At 37.5% G+C, this 24,003-nt stretch overlaps 2 protein-coding genes across 2 annotated transcripts in view; one reads left to right on the top strand and one right to left on the bottom strand.

The window, feature by feature from the left end:
- LOC145685667 (QRFP-like peptide receptor) overlaps window positions 1-18,587 on the top strand; it is a 34,660-nt gene extending 16,073 nt beyond the window's left edge. Inside the window, exons 3-5 of the mRNA XM_081758061.1 lie at window positions 7,751-7,894; window positions 12,888-13,064; window positions 15,594-18,587. Of these exons, the coding sequence (XP_081614187.1) occupies window positions 7,751-7,894; window positions 12,888-13,064; window positions 15,594-15,899 (627 nt within the window). The 3' untranslated portion in view covers window positions 15,900-18,587. The remainder of the gene's footprint in view (window positions 1-7,750; window positions 7,895-12,887; window positions 13,065-15,593) is intronic.
- Window positions 18,588-19,183: 596 nt separating this feature from the next.
- The window catches only part of SmydA-2 (SET and MYND domain containing, arthropod-specific, member 2), a 37,227-nt gene continuing 32,407 nt past the window's right edge, over window positions 19,184-24,003 (bottom strand). The window contains exon 4 of the mRNA XM_081760475.1: window positions 19,184-23,820. Within this exon, the coding sequence (XP_081616601.1) occupies window positions 23,695-23,820 (126 nt within the window). The 3' untranslated portion in view covers window positions 19,184-23,694. The remainder of the gene's footprint in view (window positions 23,821-24,003) is intronic.

Below are 24,003 nucleotides of genomic sequence, written 5' to 3'. Positions count from 1 at the left end.
CGCCAAGTAGTTCAGGAAAACCTGTGCCTCCGGGATTTCGAGTGCATTCTCTTGTGTATATGGAAATGGATCAAGAATGTCTTCAAGAGGAACGAGTGGAAGTGCATCTGTTCTTCTAACCTGTTTCCTCATATCATTATTAACCTTGTAAAGTGGTGCCAACCGAATATCTTGTACCTTTCTCCATATAGATTAGGCAAAATGAAACAAACAAATATGTAATGTCGCTTGCTGGAATGTTTCTCTTGTAGCGTTTATTGCCGCTTGTTCAAAGTCATTCATAATTTCTTGCACACGAAACTGGAAGCAACAATCTTCAGGTTTTTTTCTTGATTTGCTGAAGTATGAGTGTGTACAATGACTGACTTTTGCTTTTCAATAAGCAGAAGAGGAATAAAAAAAAAAAAATGTCCGAAATACTTCTCGTGCAATGTAGTGTATCACTATGAAAATAGATGTGGACAAATTTTAAATGTTCCATCCATTACTGTCTTTCCGTTTCTTTCACTTTACAGAAATTCCCTTTCACTTTACGATGTGCTAATATACCAGCCATCTTGACTTTCTCAATAATTTATGAAATAATTTGTTTTGTTACTTACAATTTGTATATATAATTACAATATTACGATGGAATTAATTTCTTAACATGTAATACAAATATCGGCGCACTTCTGGTGCAGTACAAGCTTTCCACAAACTTATCTTTAAAAAATAAAATATCATATTCTGAGATACAGGAACACACGCATTGGATTATTTTCCTGTTCTTCGAAAGATGACAACGCTGAACACTTATCTTGATGAACCCCTTTCTGTGAAACAGGAACATACACTCTTATTGAAGTTGTGGATCCCTTATCGAGATGGAAGTACAATGTTTGAAAAGTGCTGCAGAAATTACTCAAGCACATCTTGGTAATAATAGTCATGTAATCACCAGTTTTGAAGTCTGTAAAATTATTTAATTACAAATATAACAAGGTTTATATCTTTTATAAGTGACTTCTTACAACACATTATTCAGGAATCACACCGTAACTTACGTCATCAACTGAGTAACTGACTTGTGTCAAGCGACTTGTGGCTCACCCTGTATATTTGGCCATAAATACATCTGATAATAAAGTTCGGTGAACGAAATCACTGCTCTTGACCTGACAATACTACCGGAACGAGGCGTCGCTTATAATTAGCGACAAGTGTTGACAGTGATTGTCCGACGCCCTGTAGTTGTGAGCCAGCAGTGTTCCGACAAACTGCCTGTTAGCGTGTTTGGTTCCGTGAGGTTCAAGTCAGTGATCGTAGTAAAATAAAGAATGAACAAAGAATAATTTACACTTTCGTTTTAAGCTTGGGAAGACAGCCAAAGAACCCTATAGTATCCTGGAACAAGTTCATGGAAATCAAGTCGTGTAATTGAAGTATCGTTCAGCCGTTTTCGAGAAGGGAGGAAGATTGTTTCTGATCCTCCTTGTAGCAAAAAGCCATCAACTGCCCGCAATGACGATTACATTGACGAAGTAGGAACACTATAACCAAGGATGATCGTTAACGGTGCGAATTATAGCTGAGAAACTACACTTTTGGTGTGAAACTGTAAAACATATCGTCACGAAGGACTTAGAGAAAAGGAAACTGTGTTGTCTTCTCGTTCCACATCACTTGACAGAGGAGCAAACACAAGCACGTGTTCATACTTCACGGGATTTTATCGCTGTGACAAAAGAAGATCCTCGTTACTCAAATGAAACGCCAAAGCATGGAATGGCGTTCTCCTGCATCAATCCATCAAAAACAAGATCAAGGTGGAGAAATCACATATCAATACGATAGTCATCGCTTTCTTTGACAGTGATGGCATGACCCACAAGGAATTCTTACAGGAGGGACAACATTTACTGCTGCTAGATATTTTGAAATTCTGAGATGTTTCCTGAAATATCTACGACGTGTACGACCCCAATACTCAAAGCAAAAATCGTGGTTTCTCCTACATGACAATGCTCTCCCTCACTCAATCATTATCATTCGATAGTTCAAGGGTAAAAAGAGGGTGGTGCAAATTGAACATCCACCATACTGCATAGATCTGATTCCTCATTATTTCTTTCTCTTGCCATTCCTCAAAATTGCTTTAAAAGTTAAGACATTTGAGGATGTCTCAGACATCAAACAGAACATGACCAGCGTCTCGAACACCAAAGCGAAAGAAAACTTTTCTAAAAGTTTGTAGGACATGTGCAGACGTTTTCAACGGTGCGTAGTCAAGGGAAGAGACTACCTTAAAGAATAGTAAACTAGGTTCCATTAAGGATTAATATAGGTTTACTTTTAGTATTTAGGATTATTCATCAAACTTTATTGTCAAAGGTTGTGTTACAGAAGACTTAAACTTAGTCTTAGACGTATAAGATAATAAAAGAACACAAACCTAACATAAAGTGATAAGGGACAGGAGCAAAATATATTTAAGGAAGGTACTATATAATGTAAAGGAACTGACTTCGTTGCAAGCAAAGAACAGAAAATCTATAATTCATCAGACAGACATGTATATGTTAAGACAAATAGTACTTAGAAAATCTAATAGCATTTTTTGTTTTCAAAATATGCCAAGTAAAAATAAATCCCCGTCTGTGAAAGATTCTGGATTCAACATTGGTTTGCGTCTTTGACAAACGAAGCGCAGGCTCGATTCCCAATAGGAACTTATGTGGTCCAGATTTCACATTAAGCCATAAGTTTGCGTCTGATATATCATTGACCTTGAAAAGAGACAATATAATAACTTTGAAACAAATTGTCTAATTGAAACCCATTTTTTATTAGATACAAAAAATGTGATTGTCTTTGCGTTGTACTGAAAGCTGAATCTCGTGAAATCTGGTGAAATCGTTTTGTGTTATTCACAAAATAATACATATGGCGAATATATTTAGTACATTTTTCGTTGGCAATTCTCCGATACCTTTGCAAAGGATCAAATATTATGGCTTCTGCTGCACAGAAGTTGAGAATGATATAACCTTTTGGCCACGAGTGAACCCTTATTCTGTCCAATGTAATGTTTTAAGCAAAATTACAATTCAATTCACAAATGTTCTTTTGTAATATTATTAAATTACAAGGAACAGGATTCGATTATTGCTGGCTATTTTAATAGCAACCTATTTTAACCCGGGAACGATCGACTGTTGATTTGTGAAGCGAGAGGTCGACAGGTGAGCGCGGCGCTCACTTACCAGAAAATCGTTTCTATAGCTGTTTATGACTTTATACGGGATTTATTTTCAACAAATTTCTAAATGTTGACATTTTGTGATTTATTATTATTACTATTATTAAAATAAAATCGCAAATAAAATTATGATGCGTTTATATAAAACCATTTCTTATTACCATTTATTCTTAAAGTTATATATATTTTTATTATCAAAGGTTTTTTTTATGACATCAATTTCTGTTATCCCATAAACAATACAATTAGTTGATTATCATTGTCTCATAAAATTATATTTTTATTATCATTATCACATATATCACATAAGGATTACATTTTCTTAAAAAAATATTTACATAATTAGAGCGAGTTTTCAGTACATGCTCTTCATATGTTCATACTATTCGTATTTTGAGTTGGAAATTTCTAATGAAATTAAAGATATAAATATCTTAGTGTAAACACTGTACTTATGTCTCTTGATACATAGAGTAGGTATTTCAATAAGACGCTGTTCTATTGCATGTCTCATCACTGTACTGATGCCACCCATTATACTTCCAGAAGATGCTGACAGTGGGTGGTATGAATAAAATGGAGCGTAGACTCTGCTCACTTGAGGTGAGCATGCTCTATTCGTGAGCAAACTCTAAAAATTTCGTATGAATAAAAACTATCAATAGTTTTGAGAGCTTACTCTTGCAGAAGCCGAGCATGCTCACAGAGGTTGCTCCACTCCGCGCTGGGACGACGAAGCAAGCAGTCTGCAACTGCACTTATTTCTGCTATATTATTTTTAAAAGAATAGCATGTATTGTCATTTATTTTAAGAAGTGTCAACAGACATAAATGAAACAAATAAAGAGAGAAACATTTATTTCAAGAAATTTGTGTTGAACTTTTCTATAAAACCTCATAGATGCTATAAGATTTATAAAGATTACTAGGTCTGTAGTATAACATGAATATTTTATATCAAGTATTTGACAAACTACTACTGTAAATAAACTGTAGTTTTCATGAAAGTTCTTACATTTTAATGACCAACTATCATCCTGGCAATTTCATTTCTCCTTTGTTGCCCACGTTGTCTCACGCGCGGGATGCCCTCGTTACCCTCTTCCATGTCGTCATAGTCTTCAAACGCTCTCTCAACAATGTAAAACTCGCCGTCTTTCAGATATTTAGCCACATTATGAAGGACAAAACAGGCTAGAATCACCGAAGGCACTTTTGTTGGTCGCCAATCGTATTTTATTTTCCAGTATAGGGAATCGCTGCTTGACTTGACGAAGCATCTTTCTATTATAACTCGTTCTCCTTTGAAGCAGTTGTTGAATTCTCTTTCTCCTTCTGTAGCTGGATTTTGGAAAGGAGTCATAAGCCAAGGAGCAATGGCGTATCCAGAATCGCCCAGAAGCAAGGCTCCTGACCTGTTTTCTGTCATGACCACACGAACAGCTGAATTCATCCATATTCGGGAGTCGTGCACCGAACCTAGCCAGGAAGCATCAACGCTCGTGAATTCCTCGTTACAATTACAAGTGGCTTGAACATTCAAGGTGAAACGTCCTTTACGATTTATGTACTCCTCCACGTGTATATGAGGTCGTTTAATTTCCACATGTGTGCAATAGATGACCCCGATGGCAAAGAGAAAATTGTATTTTTGGCGCCACTTATTTATTTCTGCCTGCTGTTCAGCAACAGTTGTTGGGAACTTTATCCACAGGGGAGCCTTTTCGATTATTTTGTCTAGAACATTTGCAAATGTCACGGACACCGTACTCTGATCCATACCTATATTCTCCCCTACCCCACTTTGAAACCCTGGATCACTCAAATATCTAAAAAAATTCGCATTCTCTGTTCGTTAGTAAGTGCCCCGCCTCTAGTTTCATTTGTTGCACCTAGGAAAATCACTTCACGTTTTCTTGATCAAAGCGATACGGAGTTTTATAGTCCATTTTCCACGTGTTTCTGCGCTCCTTGTATATTTTATCATGAATGCAGCCATTTTCCCAACACACCTTCACTGCACGGCTTGAGTCAGCTAATGAGGTGACTCCAGATTTTTGGAGACAGTACTCCGAAGTGCGAGCACGAACTCATTTTTTATTCATATGAAATGTGAGCATGCTCGATAGTTTTCAGACCATGCTCCAGCACTGAGTAACCTCTCCCTGAGCATGCTCTCTTTGCTCCTCTTTATTCATACCAAAAGGAGTAAACTCCACAAATACTGGAGCATGCTCACCTTGCTCCACTTTATTCATAAGACCCAGTGTGTTTCCCACAGATTAGCACTTGACAGGCAGCATATCGTACCGTTTTCTTCTGTTTTTCGCAAACCGTAGTTGAATCTGTTCCTTGTTTTTGTCCATGATCTCGAAAAAATCACTCACGCCGTCGGTCGACAGGTAAGCGTGGCGCTCACAAATTACGCAGTCACATTTATAAAGCCAGTGCTACTCCAACAGAAGAGAATGAAAAGGTTACACTTGACTCTCAGATACAAGACACATCAAGAGACAGCTAGACGGCGCCTCAAGTCTGTGACCCCACTAGGGCGACTTTGAAACGAAAACATAAACCAGGGTGAGCGCTGCGCTCACCTGTCGACCGTTCCCGGGTTAAGAGTATCATTTCTTAGCAGTTTTCGCAAAATTTACGGAAGTCAACGCAATGCAAACAAGGGCGTCGATCAGGAGGGAAGGCAAGGTGGGTCGCTTGCCCCCCCAAAGAGGAAATTGAACTAGGGAATATTGAAAATCCAATATAATTTTTACATTAACTACAGCAAAATTTGAAACTATATTTGAAACGTCGCTTATACTTGCCCCCCTTGGAAACCACAACATGGGCGCCCTTGAATGCAAATAATGCAAGAATTAATTACAAAATTGTTATGTTGAATATCGCAAACTAAAATGCAAAATTTGCGTCACGGAATGATTCGTTGTATGACTCCAGCTGTTATAAGAAAATAGCTGCAAACAGCTGTTACTTGATTTCATAACATTTTGCATACACTACCTGGACCACTTTCTAAACTTTTCGGGCCTTAACGATTTATATTGAAGAAGGCCAGCTGCAGCTTCTCCGCAGGGTTGTCCAAACACAATTGGAGAAATTAATATAAAAGAAAATACGTCTGTCGTTCCTAGATTTCTCTTGGACCAGGGGTGCCTACAAGGGGAGAGCATGATGCCAACGTCGTCATTAAAATTGTTTGGAGGTATATTTTAATGTAAGATAGTTAAAATTGCCTCATTTCACACGAACTAGTTACTAAGTCATTTACTACATTATTATACCTTCCTGCTTCCCTTGTACAGCTGTAATTTTTACACCTTATAATTTGTGGAATTATGCTATTTTTCCGTATCTTTAGGAAAATATGTCTCTTTTTATCATGTGGCCTTTTTTTGTGGTTAATGGTTGTCAAAATAAATATAACAATATACCTAAGTAAAGACTAATTTTAGCATAAACATACGTCTAAAAAATAAGTCATTAAAAGTTCTCATTTAAGTGAATATCGAGGTGTATAGGGAATTTTAGATGAGTTAAAAAGCAAAATAAAAATAACTCTTACCGGAGAAAGAGAAATTGCTCTGATAAAAAAAAAAAAGTTTAAAGTCGGGTACAAACAAAAATTTTTGTCGAGGGTAGTCGAGTATCGTATAAAAGCGAACAAAAGAAGGGATTGCATCATTCAAAGTTGATTAATGTAACACATGTTTTGCCTATCATAGTAAAGTTGTGATGTCTAGTTTCAAAATTAAAAGTAATTAACATTTGAAAAATCGTATTTTTGCCTACTTTTACAAAACGGATCAAAGTGTGCAATCTCGAAATATTACCCAATCTTCTTGAAATTTTTTATATATATCTTTTATATCACTGAGACTCGGAACATAATCAAAGTCTAGTAAAAAGTTTACATTTTACTTTTTGCCTTACAAAACGAAACACCCTAAAGTGTACAAAGATTAATCATCAATGGCGTCAGAGCCTTTGGAAGGGGATTGGCATTCCTGGTTTGGACAACCCTGCGGAGAAGTCGTTGCTGGCCTTCCTCGATATAAATCGTTAACTTCACGAACGTGTTTCTAAATAGGGAAGTTAATATCAGGCGTTAGTCATGCTCTTAATACAACAGTAAAACGCGACTCTGCATAGAGCCCTTCATGTTCATTATTTTCCAGTAATTCACTAAAATCCAAAAGAAATGGGACTGAGCTTAGCCAAAAGCTCTTTAAAAAGCTTTGCAAGCGGCTACTGACAATTTCAGGACACAGTCGGCAATAGACCTATCGATTTATAAAGATAACATTAACACTATTAATGTAAATAGATGGTAACAAGACTTCAATACAATTATAATTCTTTATAGAACAGACGACTATGATTTAAGACAGAAAATTTCTGATAAATTTACAAGATATAATTGTCTCTAGCTCCTTTTTTTTTTTTTTTTTTTTAAATTGAGTTCTAGCAAATCAAATTGATTGTATTTTCCAGGAGCGTGAATGGTCAGATTTTCTGGAGAAGTACTGCAAGGAAGAGACCGACGTCCTGCGAATCTATTGGATGATCTTGATTGCCCTGATGGTTTGGTTTCCCCTGGGAGTGATGCTCATTTGTTATTCAATCATTTTAATCAAGGTTTGTAGTTCATTGTGTCTACTAATCGAAAAAAGGAATTAGATGTGGTGTTTGTTGATTTAGAAAACGCTTTCAACCGGAGGAATTTGGTTGTTTCAGACGAGAGTAATTGGATTTGGAAGAGTATCAGATTTCCCTGTAAGGAAAGGAAATCATTAAGAAGAGTAGGAGACAGCATTAATTGTACCGTATTTGCTTTGCCCCACTTGTTGGGCGTAATTCAATAGCTTAGTTATGATCAGGTGAGATAATTCTTGGGAATTCCTATACATACCAAAATGTTTGATACTTAGTGGTGGGTGACATCTTCCGCCAACCAAACGAAACTTGAACACAAACTCTTTCGAACTGTAGGCATTCAATTCAAATGCGATTATGTGTTTTCAAGCAATAACACTTTGAAATTAGATGAAGATTTTGGAGTAACGTTGTACTCATTGACCAAAGAAGGTCCATTTTTGTTTAATTCCATAAGATACAGACCTTTCATACACACGTGGATGCTCAATTTTTCCTTTTCTTTCAACAAAACTTGCTCTACGAGCCAGAAGGTTAAACTTTATCTATGTTATGTTAAACTTTATCTATGTGTATACAAAAAGTGGAAGCGCTTACGACGAATGGCCATATTAATGAGATAGCATAAAGATGTATGAGTTTAGACAAATTTTGATCAAATCTAATATAAATAAAATAAAGAGTTTGTTTGTTTGTGTGCGGACTGGGGACCAGACAAGTTGACCGAGAGTTACCAAATTTTGATCCAGACCAAGGCGAAGCTTTTTTTCTCAAAATTCGAACCAGGGGGGTCTCAGCGAGGCGCTAACCGGGACATGTAAAAGTAGTAGAAAATGACCGATATTAGTGTCGAATTCATAGTTTTCACGGTCGCTGAGATCGATGGTGAAACTCCGATCGTATTAACTTCCAAATTCACTCTACTCGGCTGCAGCCGGGGCTAACCGGGGGGGGGATACCGAGACATGTATAATGATCAATATTAGTGTAAAATCCATAGTTTTCGCGGTCGCTGACACCAATGGTGACTCTTCCATTAGCGATGACTTGCAAATTCAGCTTCCATTTTATGCGGACCGGGAGTCAGTGGGGGGATACCAAGATATGTAAAAATAGCCCGAAATATCCGATATTAGTGTCAAATTCAGTGGCAGATCTAGGCCAGGGCCGAGGGGCGTAAGCCCCCAGTTTTTTGGCTGACAAAAATAATTGAAGCTGTTATTTATAGTAAGTTCATGATATACCTATCATAGTCTAGGTTCTGGTTGCCCCCCCCCCTCAGTTTTTACCTTCTAGCTCCACCTCTGATGAAATCCATAGTTTGCGCGCTCGCTGAAATGAATGGTGATACTCCCATAGACGTTGACTTCCAAATACAGTCCCCATACAAAAAATGAGTGTATTCAGCTAGTATAGTAATACGGTGAAGCTCCAATTATTGGGTTAATTGGGAAGTCATCGAAAGAGATTATGTTGTGAGATAAAAATGACCTAAAATAGCTTTCGTTTAATAATAATAATAATAATAATAATAATAATAATAATAATAATAATAATAATAATAATAATAATAATAATAATAATAATAATAATAATATACACTTCATGTACAGCTGGCCCAAAAGTCAGCTTCCCTGTGAGAGAACGAAATTATGGTATTTGTATTTTATAGTATGGAAATCTGTATTTATTGCTGAAGAAAGGTAAAGAGACCCATACACGCAGACACATGCATGAAGAAACCTTCCAACATGCATTAAAAATGGTAAAACCACAGGCAAGTGATTGTGTATGGCCTCGTTCATGCATGTTGAAAGTTTTCAAAATCTTCTGAAAATATGCATTATGGTTTTGCTGTTCTTCATACATGTTTACAGTGTATGTGCTCGTTCATACAAGTTGGTTGTTTTATATTTTGGTATGCCAATCACGAGAGCGGGAGAAATCACATGACTCTTTCCTCCGATTCATTCTTCTAGTAAGTTGGACAGCAAGTTGGTACGTATGTGGGCAAAAAATTCTTCCACCATGCATGATGAAACAAATCTTTCATGTATGTTGGTCATGCAAGTATGTGCGTCTATGGCTTCCATAAGGGAAGAAACATATCAGGAATTTCTTAATAGAAGCAGTTAATACTTAATACAGCATGCCTGGAGGAACTGTGACATTGTAATTTTAACCGTTACAATTACATAATTTTCAGACCATCCTGTACATTCAAAATAACATCACTGTTAGATAGAAACAATTTTAAAAATAGAGAAAATTCCAACTAAATATACATTTTAACGTTGGTTTAACAAGAGATGTGAAGGTAATTATATTTTTATGAACGAACACTCACACACACTTGCAGAAAGAGGATCGACAATGTACTTTGGTACTTTGATGTTTGTAACTTTTTATATATTTTTATGTTTATATATTTTTTGTTTGTAATTTTTCTATATGTACCTATAACAGCACTTTCCTTCCCCCCCCCAAACACTCATCCTGGCTACGCTACTGCACACTTGGGAATTCATTACTTAAATGTTATTTTTCCTTGATATTGATCCAGATGGCTGGAGTTTGAATAATTGGATTATTACTGTACCAGCGCCAATAGTCTACTTTGTTGTAAAAAATATGCTTTCCTTGAACTTATCGCCTCCTCAAATTTAATAATCTTAATTTAACTGATTTCCCGACGTCATACAGTAATGAAATTTTGCAAAGCGATGACAGAGGTGAGAATACAATATTCCATTATTACTTTTTAAGCAGTTATTCCAAAACTCTTTTTGTATATTTACCCTGCCTCGGACCGTTTGTCCAAGAGATGAGAGATTTCAAGAACCACTTGACCAATCATAGGTCAAAGGTTAGGAGCTGAGTTTCTTTTTGGAGCCGACACTCAAACGGGCAGTGATAGAAATTTATCATTTTCGGATGTAACGTTGGTTCATTATAGACGGTGTGGATAGAAAGATGCGGTCCTCTGCATTTGGTTAAGCGTCCTAAGATTGCATTATAACTGAATCCTTAACTCACTACTAAAACCGGAAGTGGCTGAAATCCATTAGAACTTCCGGTTTCAATATTGATATACATACCTGTAGAGAAAAAACTATAACAGATAGCTAGAGGCGGTTTTTTTTTTGTGTGTGTGTAATCCATTTTGGTCTTAAACCCCTATTCAAAGCGGAGTATATTCCGTCCCACTGTGATCTCTCTAGCAAAATTGGAAGTGAAAGAAATGAACTACTTTCGGTTTTAACGTTGATCGTCATAGAATGAAAACGGTACCAAGTAGCAAAAATTAGGTCTCTGTAACGGATTAAGTATCTCAAGAATATATTTCATCTCTATTCTAGTTTCTCTATTAAACATAGAAGTGGTATAACTAGTTAAAATACCAAGCTTACATGGTGTATTTGTGACACTGCTACTTTTAAAAATTAGATCTGGTGTTTCAGTTTAAAGATAGATATTAGTATTTTATTATGCAACCAGCTATACTCTTGAAAAAAGCGGGATTATCTAGTGCGTAGGGGTTAACATTCGCAAGTTCGACCAAAATTTCGAAGTTTCCCGATTTTTCGTAACACATTGTAAAAGATAAAATAAAATACTTGTAATTATTTTTTAAAAATGCTTTATTTTAATAAAAAGTAGCGAACAAAATAAAACGAATCGTAGTGAAAACTACGAGGGTCGTTCCGAAAGAATGCCTCCTATTTTTTTAATGGAAACTAATGGAGATACATAAATAACAACAGCAGAGCTAAACAGAGCAATATTTCAGCTGCAGACCATTATTTTTCCACGTTTTCCCACCATTCGTTATGGACTTTTGCCAACGATGAACCAGAGCCTGCATGCCGTGCTTGAAAAAATCGGTATTTCATGAACTGTCTTCTGGATTCCGGCTCGTAGTGATGACAGCACGTCTCATCTCCAGTGTCGATGTTATCTAGAAAACTGTCACGTTCAGCTTCGTATTGGTCCAGCAGGTCCCGACAAATTTCCATTCGCTGAGTTTTGTGATCTTCTGTAAACATCCGCGGCACCCGTCTCGAACAGACTTAGCGATAGCCAAGATGTTCCAGCAATTTTTCCAAGACATTACAACCGAAAGTCAGCTTTGTACACAATTCTCTGGTCGTTATCAGGTGTTCAGCACGAATGAGTTGATCAAGACACTCTTCATTGCGAGGGATGGCAGCTGTGCAGGGTCGACATTCCCGTGGCTTGTCATGAACACCCTTTTCACCACCTTGAAAATGCCGTACCCATCGCCTCACACTGCTCACGTCTATTGTATCGTCTCCACAAACCCTTACCAAGCGTTGATGGATTTCAATCTTCGCAATTCCTTCAGCAGTGAGGAATTCACTCACACATCGTTGTTTTATACGCACGTCCATATCAGACTCCATTTTGAAACACTCCTATGCTGGCGCCATCTACCGCAGAACAACGGAACGAGCTGTAAATAAAAGAGGAAGGTTCAAGCATTAGCACTACAGCAACGACATCTGGCACGGAAATACAAAGTCAACACAAGAAAATAGGAGGCATTAATTTCGGAACGACCCTCGTAAACTAAAATATTTTTGATCTCAAGAAAATATTATTATTATTATTATTATTATTATTATTATTATTATTATTATTATTATTATTATTTACAAAGCATGGGAGCGCTCTTATATAAAAGCACTTATTGGTTGTGCTTGAGAGCATTCCTCATGCCTTGCTTTTCAGCCATGCTTAAATAGATTTTTTTAAAAAAGTAATTTTCTTGAAAATAGAATTGTTTTTCAAATTTTCTAGTACGATTTGTTTTCTTATGTTTGTTACTTTCCTTTGTATTACTTTGTATTACATATCTCATACGTGGTTTGGCCATGTGCAATAACAATGCAAAACCTCTATCCATGTAGAGGTGATGGTTGACTACTTTCGTCTTACTTTGGTTTTGTGACAGCTGCACCGATACGAGCATCAAGTCGTCCGTCGGGAGCAGAGGGCGTCCGTCACTTACAAAGCGAGAGTTCTTCGGATGCTGTTCATCATCGTCATCGCCTTCGTCGTCTGTTGGATGCCTTTCACCACCCTCATCTTCCTCAGGACCAAAAGGCTTAAGGAGGACGATGGAGATCAGGTACGTACTGCGTGCTCTCTGTCCGGAGTTCGAATACCACTCAAGGCTATTTATTATCTTTTAACCATAATTTCATCATCTTTAGCCTAATAGAGACAGTAATGAGGTAGAAAACTAAAGAATACCGCATTTGCTAATTTTTAAATGATTATTTTCAACCTTATTTTTGCTCTGTACATTTTACGGAGATGTTTTTAAAACCAAAATATACATTTTCTTTCCTTAAATGCCTGTCTATTGCGCATTTATTGTGATAAAAAACAGAACATGGCAGAATTATTTTTTTAATAAGTTATAAAAAAAGTGCTTTCGTATATGTAACAACTTTGCATGCATACGAGCATACCGGTAACTCGACCGTTGTATGTGGGATTGATAGGGTACAGATACTCACATTGTTCAATTGCAGTAACTCCAATACCTGTATTACGAAGAAATCTTAGATGCCCATCCGAGATGTCGTTTAGTCTCCCAAGATTCAACAGGACACATCAAATCAACTATTAATTACCCGTAGAATGTTCTCGTTAATAAAGACTACCACTACTAATTGAGAATGTTAGCTCTATAGACTTTGCATTCATCAAGATTAGTTGTAGATTAATTGGAAGGTGGGAGAGGCTCACAGAAAGTTTGGCGGGCCTCCAAAGAAATTTGTCTGGGGGTACATTATATCTATGGGCAGCCCTGATTGTAACTAGTTAATTGTGGTTATTTTCAACGTAAACAGTGCGGCAATAAAGTTCCCGGACTGATTTCATAAATTGTAGAATATTACCTTCAAGAAGGTGGTGTCAATTCAGTTTTGTACAGACAGCTCCTCTCTCCATACAGCAACTGGAAGCTAGTGGAGAAATTATGTTCTTGGATGCCCTCACCACAGCCGTCTTTGGGTTCCACGTCCTCAAAGACGTTACCCAGGAGCCCAATCTGAGCAGTACAGTGAATGGTCGATGACAGTGATTTGCTTTCTGGTCAAAACAGCTTGACACTGTTACAGTTGTGTGAGGAGGCATTGATGTATACAAGATTCTAATTGCAGGAGGGGTTGATTAATTATGGTTTAATATGGATCGTTCATTAGATGAATCGCTTCACGATTTGTAGATTGATGTCATTTATGGTCCAAATTCGTGGTGAACCAGACCAATCAAGGAAGACTTGAGTCATGAGTTTTGCATGTGAACCTTAATTAGTATTGGCTTCCCTGGACTGACCTTCGCCGACAACTATTTTGTAAGAGAATCATTTGTACCACCGAAGTGTGTTTATTCTAGTAACGCTTGTAAGCATTCTGTAGCAAGTTTCTGTGGTTGATATTCACAATTTTAGAACAAAATCTGTTTACAGATCTCTGCCTCATGCTGAAATCACGATCGACTCACTTTGTAGCGTGTAGCGCTGTTGCTTGACTGCTGGCCGGAGCGTGTTGAGGTTTGCTCTATTCATTCGACAGATACACAGTCGCAGCGCTGTTGTCGTCCCTACATGGATCGTTTCCTGTGGTTGCAAAATATTCAATCCAGGAACCTTCTTGCCATACTGTGTAAATATAACCATTGTAAGTTAGTTTTTTCTATTAATAAGAAACAATTTGCTACTATGTTGTTGTCATGTAAGAGAGCAAAAATCTATTATTTGCAGTTACATTACGAGGAATAAATTCTAGAAAACAAGGATTATTTTCCTTTCAAATAGTCTCATTCCAAACAACCACAACCATTGTCCTGATGAAACTGTTTCAATTTCACATTGACAGTATAACTTTTCTTTCATAAAGGGCCTATCTGATTGCAATGATGTGAACAGACTTTACGGGAGATACCTGAAATAGAGCTCAAATATAGAAGAGCCTATGTAAATCCTATATGCCAGAAGCAAATTGTTCTAAAATGGATGGAACATAGTCAAAAATAGCACGAAACATTAACATTAATGGAAAATCAATGCAAAACAAATAATTCCTTCATTTATCTCAAAAACTGAAACAGGGAGATAACTGAAATTCAGCTCAAATATAGAACAGACTATGTAGATTCTACATTCAAAAACGAAATTGTCCTAAAATGGATGGATCATAGTCAAAAATCACGAATCATGAACATTAAAGTCAATGGAAAATCAATGAAAAAATGAAATCGCCACATATCTCCAAAACTATAATAAGGAAATGGCTAATTGAAAGATTATTGCAAAGACATAATGAAGAGCTTAAAAATGATGTATAGCACGTAAGATAAATATGTATTGAACATGGTCAAAAGTCAAGTTATTTGAGTAAAATCAATAATAATGATAAAGTATATGCAATTTCTTCGAATTACCCAGGGCACCCCACGTGGAGGTTACGTGCTTGAAATATCTCACAAATGGATTTGGAATCTCCAGACTCGATTTAGCTCGCAACATGACTTTTGACTTGATTACATGACACAATCTGGTTCTTATGGCAAACGGATGGGCCCTTTAATGTAGTTTGTTAATATTTTGAAAATACGTGTTCTAAACTATGACATGTTGTGTTTGCAGGTGACGGATGGTTTCCGAGCGTTGTGGTCGCTGTCCCACTACATGATGTACGGCAACGCAGCGGTCAACCCTGTTATTTACTCGATGACCAACGACATCTTCATGAGAGCCTTTCGTATCTCCTTCCCTTGCATGTTCCGAAAACGAACTCCTTCCTCCAGCGACACAGCCGCCAGGAAGGATACTGGAGCTATCTGGAATATTAAAACACTGGAACCTCGGGATCCTTGCCATAGGGAAGGAAGGTGGCCTCAAGTCAAGACATCACAGACACGCGTCAGTCCTTTGGCCAGAATTTCTCAGTAGTTACTTTTATATTAACGATGAGTTACAATGTAGGCTAGTTCTAAAGTGCTATGATATAAAACGGTCAGGGGTTTCATTTTTTTTAAATTTCAGCAGTCATCAAGTAATCTCATATTTCACGAATAAATTAGGTGACTATCAATAATGAAGAACTTCCTTATAAAAGAATGTGAAATTTCGTTTTCTGTTTACGATTTTAAGATTAAATTACCAGATGTATCCGTTCTTCTAATGGTTAAAATGAAGTTTAATGAATGTAAATCCGGAAGTTTGAATATCATAGATGACTCCCTTTCAACCTATAGTGGGGAAAATTTCGAAAAAAGCTGGAAGACATTTTCGTTCCTTTTCAATGAACAATCAATATACCGAATATCACGCCTCCAATTTAAGTGACCTTTTCTCATGTTCAGCACGCTTTGTCCCGGATTGGACTTCTGGTGACTAAGTTAGGTTAAGGAATTTTACGTTAAACAAGAAGTAATTACGGTTTCGGTTACACACACACACACACACACACATATATATATATATACAGGGTGACTGGTAATTCGATGCATTACTTGCAAGGGGATATTCTACAAGTAGACTTTGAAACATTTTCACCTATACGAACCGGGGGTCGCAAATCAATAGTTTCTGAGTAATTTGCACATGTGTGATTTTTTTTTTTTTTTTTTTTTTTTTTTTGGAAATTTCCCTTCTAACGAGAGGTGCGCGAGAAAGTTTTACTCTGAGCTACTTCCACACATCGTAGAACGATGAAATTTTACATGTGTAATCCTGCATACCTATGTAGGTCATGTAGCAATTTGCAGCTCGTAACTCTGCACCGTTGCTGTGCTATAGGTCCGAAATAGTGGTCCAAAATCCATGACTATACTTTAGAAAGCAGCGTGGCAACATCGCACAAGTACTTGCCCCTTGGAAATGACTACGTGGTTGGGAAGAGGTGGAATGAAGATGGTATGTGGTCAAAAGAAAACATGAACTATGACGGATTTCATACCTAGGGCCTTGCATCTGTCTGGCCAACATTCGAGCTGTGAATGGGTGCGTTGTTTTCCAGAAGACGGACACATTTTGTCAGATGTCACGCTCTGGGATTTCACAGAATCTCGCAACGCATGCAGCAGTGAGGTATAGTGTATCCTGGTAATTGTGGTACCCTTTTCCTGGAAAGCAAGTAGTAATACCCTATGCTGATCCCAAATAAACGTCATCATCACTTTGGTTGCTCAGAGTTGAACACTGACTTCCTTTGGTGGTGGTACTTCGGCACGCTGTCATTGGATTATTGGTTTCGATTGCTATTTATTTATTTATTTATGCAAGAGGATGATTCAAAGAAGAGTTCAGACTTCCAACTGCGGTGTCACATCGGTCTTTTAGGTATCTAGGAATTGGAAAGGAACTGGCCTGGCCTTGTGGAAGGTACCATCCCGGGCTTTGTCTGGTGGGAGTGAATAAAAACCAGGGAAAAGCTAGTCAAACCAATGACAACCTGCCGAAGTACCACCACCAAAGGAAGTCAGTGCTCAACTCTGGGCGACCTTAAGTGATGATCACGATTATTTGGGATCAGCATAGGGTATTACTACTTGCTTTCCAGGCAAAAGGTACCACAATTACCAAGATATACTATACCTCACTGCTGCATGCGTTGCGGATTTAAACATGCATGTTTTAAAGTCCTACAGTGTGTGTACAAGAAATTCTCCAAAGGGACGCAGGGATTCCCAGATAATCTGCCAAGTAAAAATGGGTTGAAATGAGCATGGATAAAGAGGTTTCCTACCTCGTAACAATAATAATTCCCTTGTATTTACAAAGTCGATACTTCAGACAGTCGATATTTCCCTATATACGTTCATTCTTTAGTAAAATTAAGATCAATATACGTTGCACTATAAAAATATTAGGTGAGTATCTGCTGTATGTAGCACTCCCCTGACGTTACTTGTTACCTTATTTAAGCAACAAATAAACACGGGGTTTGAACCAAAAAATCATAATTCATAATTTCATTTGGTTTGTTTATTCTTTCAATGTAAAAGGACAGTGATATCTGTACTTAAATATTTTCTTAGTTAATAAATTGTGTAAAGAATTAATTTGTGTTAAAGACCAATTGAAAATTACGAAAATGATACAATGTTGGAATTTATTTTGCTTATAAATTGTATTTGTATTATTCTTGAGAATATGATTTTTTAAAAATTTGTGTTCAAATACAATAAATGAAGGAGTTTGTAGATGAACGGATTTTTTAAGTTTTTGTGTGTTTCCTTGGTCTGTAAAATTACCTTTTGTAGTAGGGATGCTCACGAGACAATTTTGGAGTATCTCGTCTAGAAAATGTTTCGTGAAAATGATGTCTCGTCTTGAGAAATGCATCTATTCCTATTGGAACAGATCTGACTCGTCTCGAATATCGTGAGGAAAATTCTGCGTCGTACACAACCATATGTATAATGTTAACATACTATTTCATTTTATCTGAGTAAAATAACTAAATGATGTCTCCCTTCCCGAGGGACAGGCCTACAGGTTACGTGCCTATGGGAATAACTACATGCTTTCTGAACTTCTTTAACATGGTGGAGGTGATGTAGCGAGAGTTACGCTCCAGCCACCCTTACTTCCCCAGTTGGAGGCATCGTGGCTCAGTGGTGGAGGGCTTACCTCTAGTTAGGGGCGGATCCAGGACCGACTTCTGGGGGAGGGGCGGTGAGTTATCATGCTGCTACTTAGAGCTACTTTTAACAGCATCAAACTCCGGGATGGGTTTTATTTATATATATAAAATAAGAAAGTTTGCCCTTGTCGGGGAGGGCGATCGCCCCGATCGCCCCCTGGATCCGCCACTGCCTCTAGTGCGTGGAATTCATGTTTCGATCCCCATCCAAGTAAGTTTGTGGTGGACAACATCCTGTCCGTGAGTTTTCGTGGAGTACTCCAATTTCCTCGCACATTGTCATTCCACCGATTTTTCCATCATCATTCACTTGCTTTAATCATCGTGTCCCTTAGCTTAAAGGACATCATCGTCGCACATTAAACTGCTTAAGAAGATTTCATTTCATTTTTTACTTTCCCATTTTAGAAAGCAAATAGTGTAGAACGAGATACCCACTCCCTACCGGCTATCGCATTGGGGGACATCAGCTAGTCTCCTTACCCTGCTATACTACCCTGATTCTGTTTCATTTTCTCTTACAATAGAATAGTAACATAAATAGTGGAAGTTATGCATAAAAAGAATAGTACAAAATTCAGTTGAAGCTCAATTTATTAGTTCTTTGTTTTGACAATATCTAATCCTCCAACCCATCAATTGTTTGGGAATTGAGTTATTGAGTCACTGAGATATCCCCAACCAAAGCTGTCCACTTTGACTTGACTTCACTCGACCCCACAATCACATCTAGTGTTGCTCACGAGACAAGAAACTAGACTTTCTCATCTCGTCTCGGAATTGCTTTTAGCCTCGTCTCTTGATTCTCCGAGAATTCTTTCTACTTTTTGTTTCCGTTTTCGAGAAGTTTTCTGTTCTTGACTCAAAATTTTAAAACAAATTTATACCATGTTTTTTCTTCATTTCATCTAGAAATGATCATAGCCCTTCCGTACCAAGAGAGGTTCACAAGGGATATCATACAACATTCAAACCATCTTTATTATTGGAATGTATATATATATATCTCTGGGGCTGAGAGGTAAACAAGGGCGCCCATGTTGAGGTTTCCAAGGGGGGCAAGTATAAGCAACGTTTCAAATATAGTTTCAAATTTATCTGTAACTAATGTAAACATTATATTGGGTTTTCGATATTCCCAAGTACAATTCCCTCTTAGGGGAGGTGAGCGCCCCACCTTGCCCCCCTCTGATGGGCGCCCTTGGAGGTAAACGATGCTAAGTCACTTTTTAGCCGAAATTGAGTTTATCATTTTCTTTCTTACTTACATTAGTACGAGGGACACTAGGAACGTTTAGAGATCTGGACAACTGGAACGCACGAAGCGATCGATTTTTTCGTCAGTCAACAATTGACGTGATTCAACAAAACATTGTCTTGAAAACACTTTTTCGCTTCTCCTGTGAAATTAATATTTTATGACTTATATTATTTTACTTCTCAGCCCCGGATTCGTTATAATGACTTGCGTATCTTTTAACATTGATAAATGCTCTTCATTGTGTTCCGTACAATCGTTTTATCAATTGATAGCTTTTATACAGGGTGGACAATTTATCTGGAACATCCATGATAACGGAGAAACCAAAAGAGGGAGAAAAGAGAAACTTTGCACGAAACAACTATAGCGAGGGAACATCGTTTCATAATAAGCAACACCACCCAGTAAACACTGTTGTCATCCCAGTATAAAGTTATTTTTCAAATGGCATTACGTCGCGTTATTACATATTTTGAATTCAAATATTAAACGAAAACTTAAAATACCATATTTATTATTCAGTGTTGCAAACTAAGGGTGTTATAGTGTTACAAACATCCAAAGTTAGGAAGTCTCTATCACACATACAGTACAACGGAAATGGCCAAGACGATGCACATCAGAAGTATCTTAACGTTGGATACTATGGTCATGGTGTAACTTATTTTGAATGAATATCAACGAAGTTACAAGGGCTGGAAAACTTAATTTTTTGAAAGGCTTTATTTCGAAAATATGCTAAGGTAAGTATCATATCTAATTACTTGTGTGGTTTGCAATTGGTAAACAAATCAGTTTGCCGCTTACAGCAATTCGATATCTCAAACCGTTCCGGAGATACGATAAACATTGATAAAGTTAGCAACACTACTGAAAATGGCGTATTTCTGGACAATATTAAAACTGATTTTGGTTTCTTTCTCTTTTGTAGAATTCCAGGAATAACTTTTAGTAGGTGTAATCAAAACTAGTCCTCGCAATTACATGATTTAAGCAGTGTTGCAAACTTCAGTAATGTTTGTCATATCTCCGGAACGGTTTGAAATATCGAAGTGCTGTAAAAGACAAAATAATTTACACATCCATTGCAAACCACACAAGTGACTTGATATGCTACTTATGCCAGCATGTTTTCGAAATAAAGCCTTTTAAAAATCAAATTTTCATAGTATTCAACGCTAAGGTACTTCCGATGTGCATTGTCTTAGCCATCTTCATTATGCTGTCTGTGCGGTACAGGCTTCCAAACTTTGGATGTTTGTGATACTATAACATCCTTAGTTTGCAACACTGAATAATAAATGTGGTATTTGAAGTTTTCGTTTAACGTGTCAATTCAAGATATGTAATAATCTGACGTAATGCTATTTGAAAAATTATAATTTTATATTGGGATGGCAACACTGTTCACTGAGTGGTGTTGCTTATTACGTAAAATGATGTTCCTCTCCCTATAGTTGCTTTGTGCGAAGTTTCGCCTTTCTCCCTCTTTTGGTTTCTCCGTTATCACGGGTGTTCCAGATAAATTGTTCGCCCTGTATATAAATCATTTAACACTAAAACAATGTTTGAGATCTAAAACGTGGGTGAACTAGTGTCGCTCACAACACTCTAGAAATTTTGAGAAGAGACGAAACAAGAAATTTCTGGTTGAGTGGGTAACAACACTCATATAATCATTCCGACATCATGCTTACTTGACCTCACGCTCACCTCACGGTCACCGGAGCTGACACTCACTACATCATTTCAGCCTCACACTCAACATCATTTCGATGTCTCACATTCTCAACCTTACACTCACTTTGTAATGTTAACATCGGATGAGCGTGAGTTTCAAATTCATGAGCGCTTCCCTCGTGATTTCGGGCACCTTTGTCTCCAACGATAGCTTTCCAATGGTATACATTTAGAACAAAGTAATGGAGATCTACATTTTCAACTTAGAAGGTTATACATTGGACACTTCTTCTTTAGGACCAGATAACAAAATGATTGAGTAACAGTGAAAAGTTCACTATCTCACGTAGCGTGAAAACACAACAAACATATTGCCACGTGATAAATCATCTCCTCAATGTTCGTGCAATTGCGTTCTCTTGTTCCGTTCGAGTAGCCTAACCTAACCCTTCAATGCAGTCAAACGCTTTTGCTACGTCAAAGCATAAAAATTGAATCCTGATGAAAGTATTCCGTTTACAATCATCCACCTACTCACTGCTCATATTTAAGCGGCTCGGAGGAAGTCAATACTAATACAAGTGCCGTTTTCTAACTTTCGAGAACAAAGTGTAACATTCTCATGCAATGGAATGCAATGAAACACACTAAACAAGCTTCCACTACCGTATGCAGGTACAATTCCGAACTTAAACTACCTACATATTGTTCTGTGGTCGGATCCCAATCGATTTCCCCCAATCATTCAATTTCGTCTTAAGTCGCGCTTAACATTGCCTTTCCCCGAGCCACTCATTTCTCATCTGTCACAGACACTGGGTGACCACTCTGATCTATATTCCCCCGAGTAGGAAGAGAGATTTCGGCCAATTTTCACGTGCTCGGCCTTTGGCTTTCTACGTTTCCCCTTTCGACGTAGGCTTTCATACAATCTACCCTTTGTTGTACTCGCAAGCGATACTTCAGATCATTCGCAGAGCGTTAGAGAATCACTGGCCGTTCATTGGCCATTGATTTCTCACCAGCGTAAAACGCTTGCGTCAAGCTTGAATGGAACACTGAATGCAAGGTTGCTCCCATGTAACTTCTTTATTGGAATCCAATTTGCGGCATGCTTGCGCCGCTTTCCAGTCAAGCCAGATGTTAGCTTGCAGACTTCCAATGCAAGCTTACAGTAAGCGGTTTGCAAGATGTCTCTGCTAGTAGGGCCCACTCTGCCCTTTCAAGACGCACAACATTACGATAGGACATCATAAATTCGTTACAATGTGTCTGTGTCATAACCAGAACATTGTTTATGAACCTACATTTCACACTGAACACACTGCACCCACATTTTACCTCAAACACACACACACACAAATATTGTCGCGAAAGACTTACTTAACTTCGTTGTTACGTGGCTGAGAACAGAGTACCATGGCATCTTCCTAATTATTAGATACTTGAAGCTTTCAAAACCTGTGGGAAGGGATCATGAAATATGTGAAAATTGAAATGGTTTATGACTTCGTCCCTTAGCTATTTCCCATTTTCGTTTGTTACGCAGGCTAGTTTCGACAAGAACGCGAACAATTATACAATTGCTTTCAAGCTTAAGACATACCCTTCTAATTAGACTTAAATCCCACATTGAATACAGAGTACATTCATTAAAATTAAATAATAAAGATATGACTGTAAATGTTTCTGGCACTACCACGAATTGATATTTTCTCACTGTAGTACTTTTCCCCCCCAGCTCTCACAGAAAAACTCCTTGTTATGGTGTCATGCGCTGTCGTCGATTAAATAGTTTCCAAGATCACTGTAAGAATACAACAGAAAACAGAACCATATATTGTTGCATAACTCCATCGCTATTTCATAACCTCCCTTAGTATTTCTGTATTTCATATATTTATTAGAATGATATTATAAAATATAATAACTTCACGAAATCTATTTATTCTGATGGATGATTGACACATTTGAAGCATTTTTGGCAAAGGTCCGTACATCGTTGTGATTTAACGAAGATGTTTTTACATATTGCTTGCCAGTAATTCACTGTGATGAGATTCAAAAACTCTTACATGATGGTCTACATCGTTGTTTTTGAATATGAAATCTATCCAAAGTGTGGTATGGTTTCATTTGTATGTTTGTAGTAGAAATCAGTCAAGATCTAGTTCTTGGGCCAGTTCAGCCAATTTCCCTTCCAACAGCTGAGTCATATCCGGTTCCACGCGAAGGATTTCAGCTGCTTGTTGGAGTAGCCCTACCGCCTGTGCCATTATGTCCTGTAAGAAAAAAAAGAGGGTATATTATAATGTATACGAAAATAAAAGTGAGTGTGTACATCGCATAATCAACTGAGTACATGAGCTTCGAGCGGGAGAGTTGCCCCTATTTCCTCATGGATCCGCCACTGATCCGGAGATGCATTTTAGTGACAATCATCTACTTCAATACAATATAATCAT

The sequence above is a fragment of the Thermobia domestica genome, chromosome 5 (assembly GCF_964235325.1).
Source record: "Thermobia domestica chromosome 5, izTheDome1.hap1.1, whole genome shotgun sequence".
NCBI classification, from domain to species: domain Eukaryota; kingdom Metazoa; phylum Arthropoda; class Insecta; order Zygentoma; family Lepismatidae; genus Thermobia; species Thermobia domestica.
The sequence above is the reverse complement of the archived record's forward strand: the minus strand, read 5'-3'. Positions and strand labels throughout refer to the sequence as shown.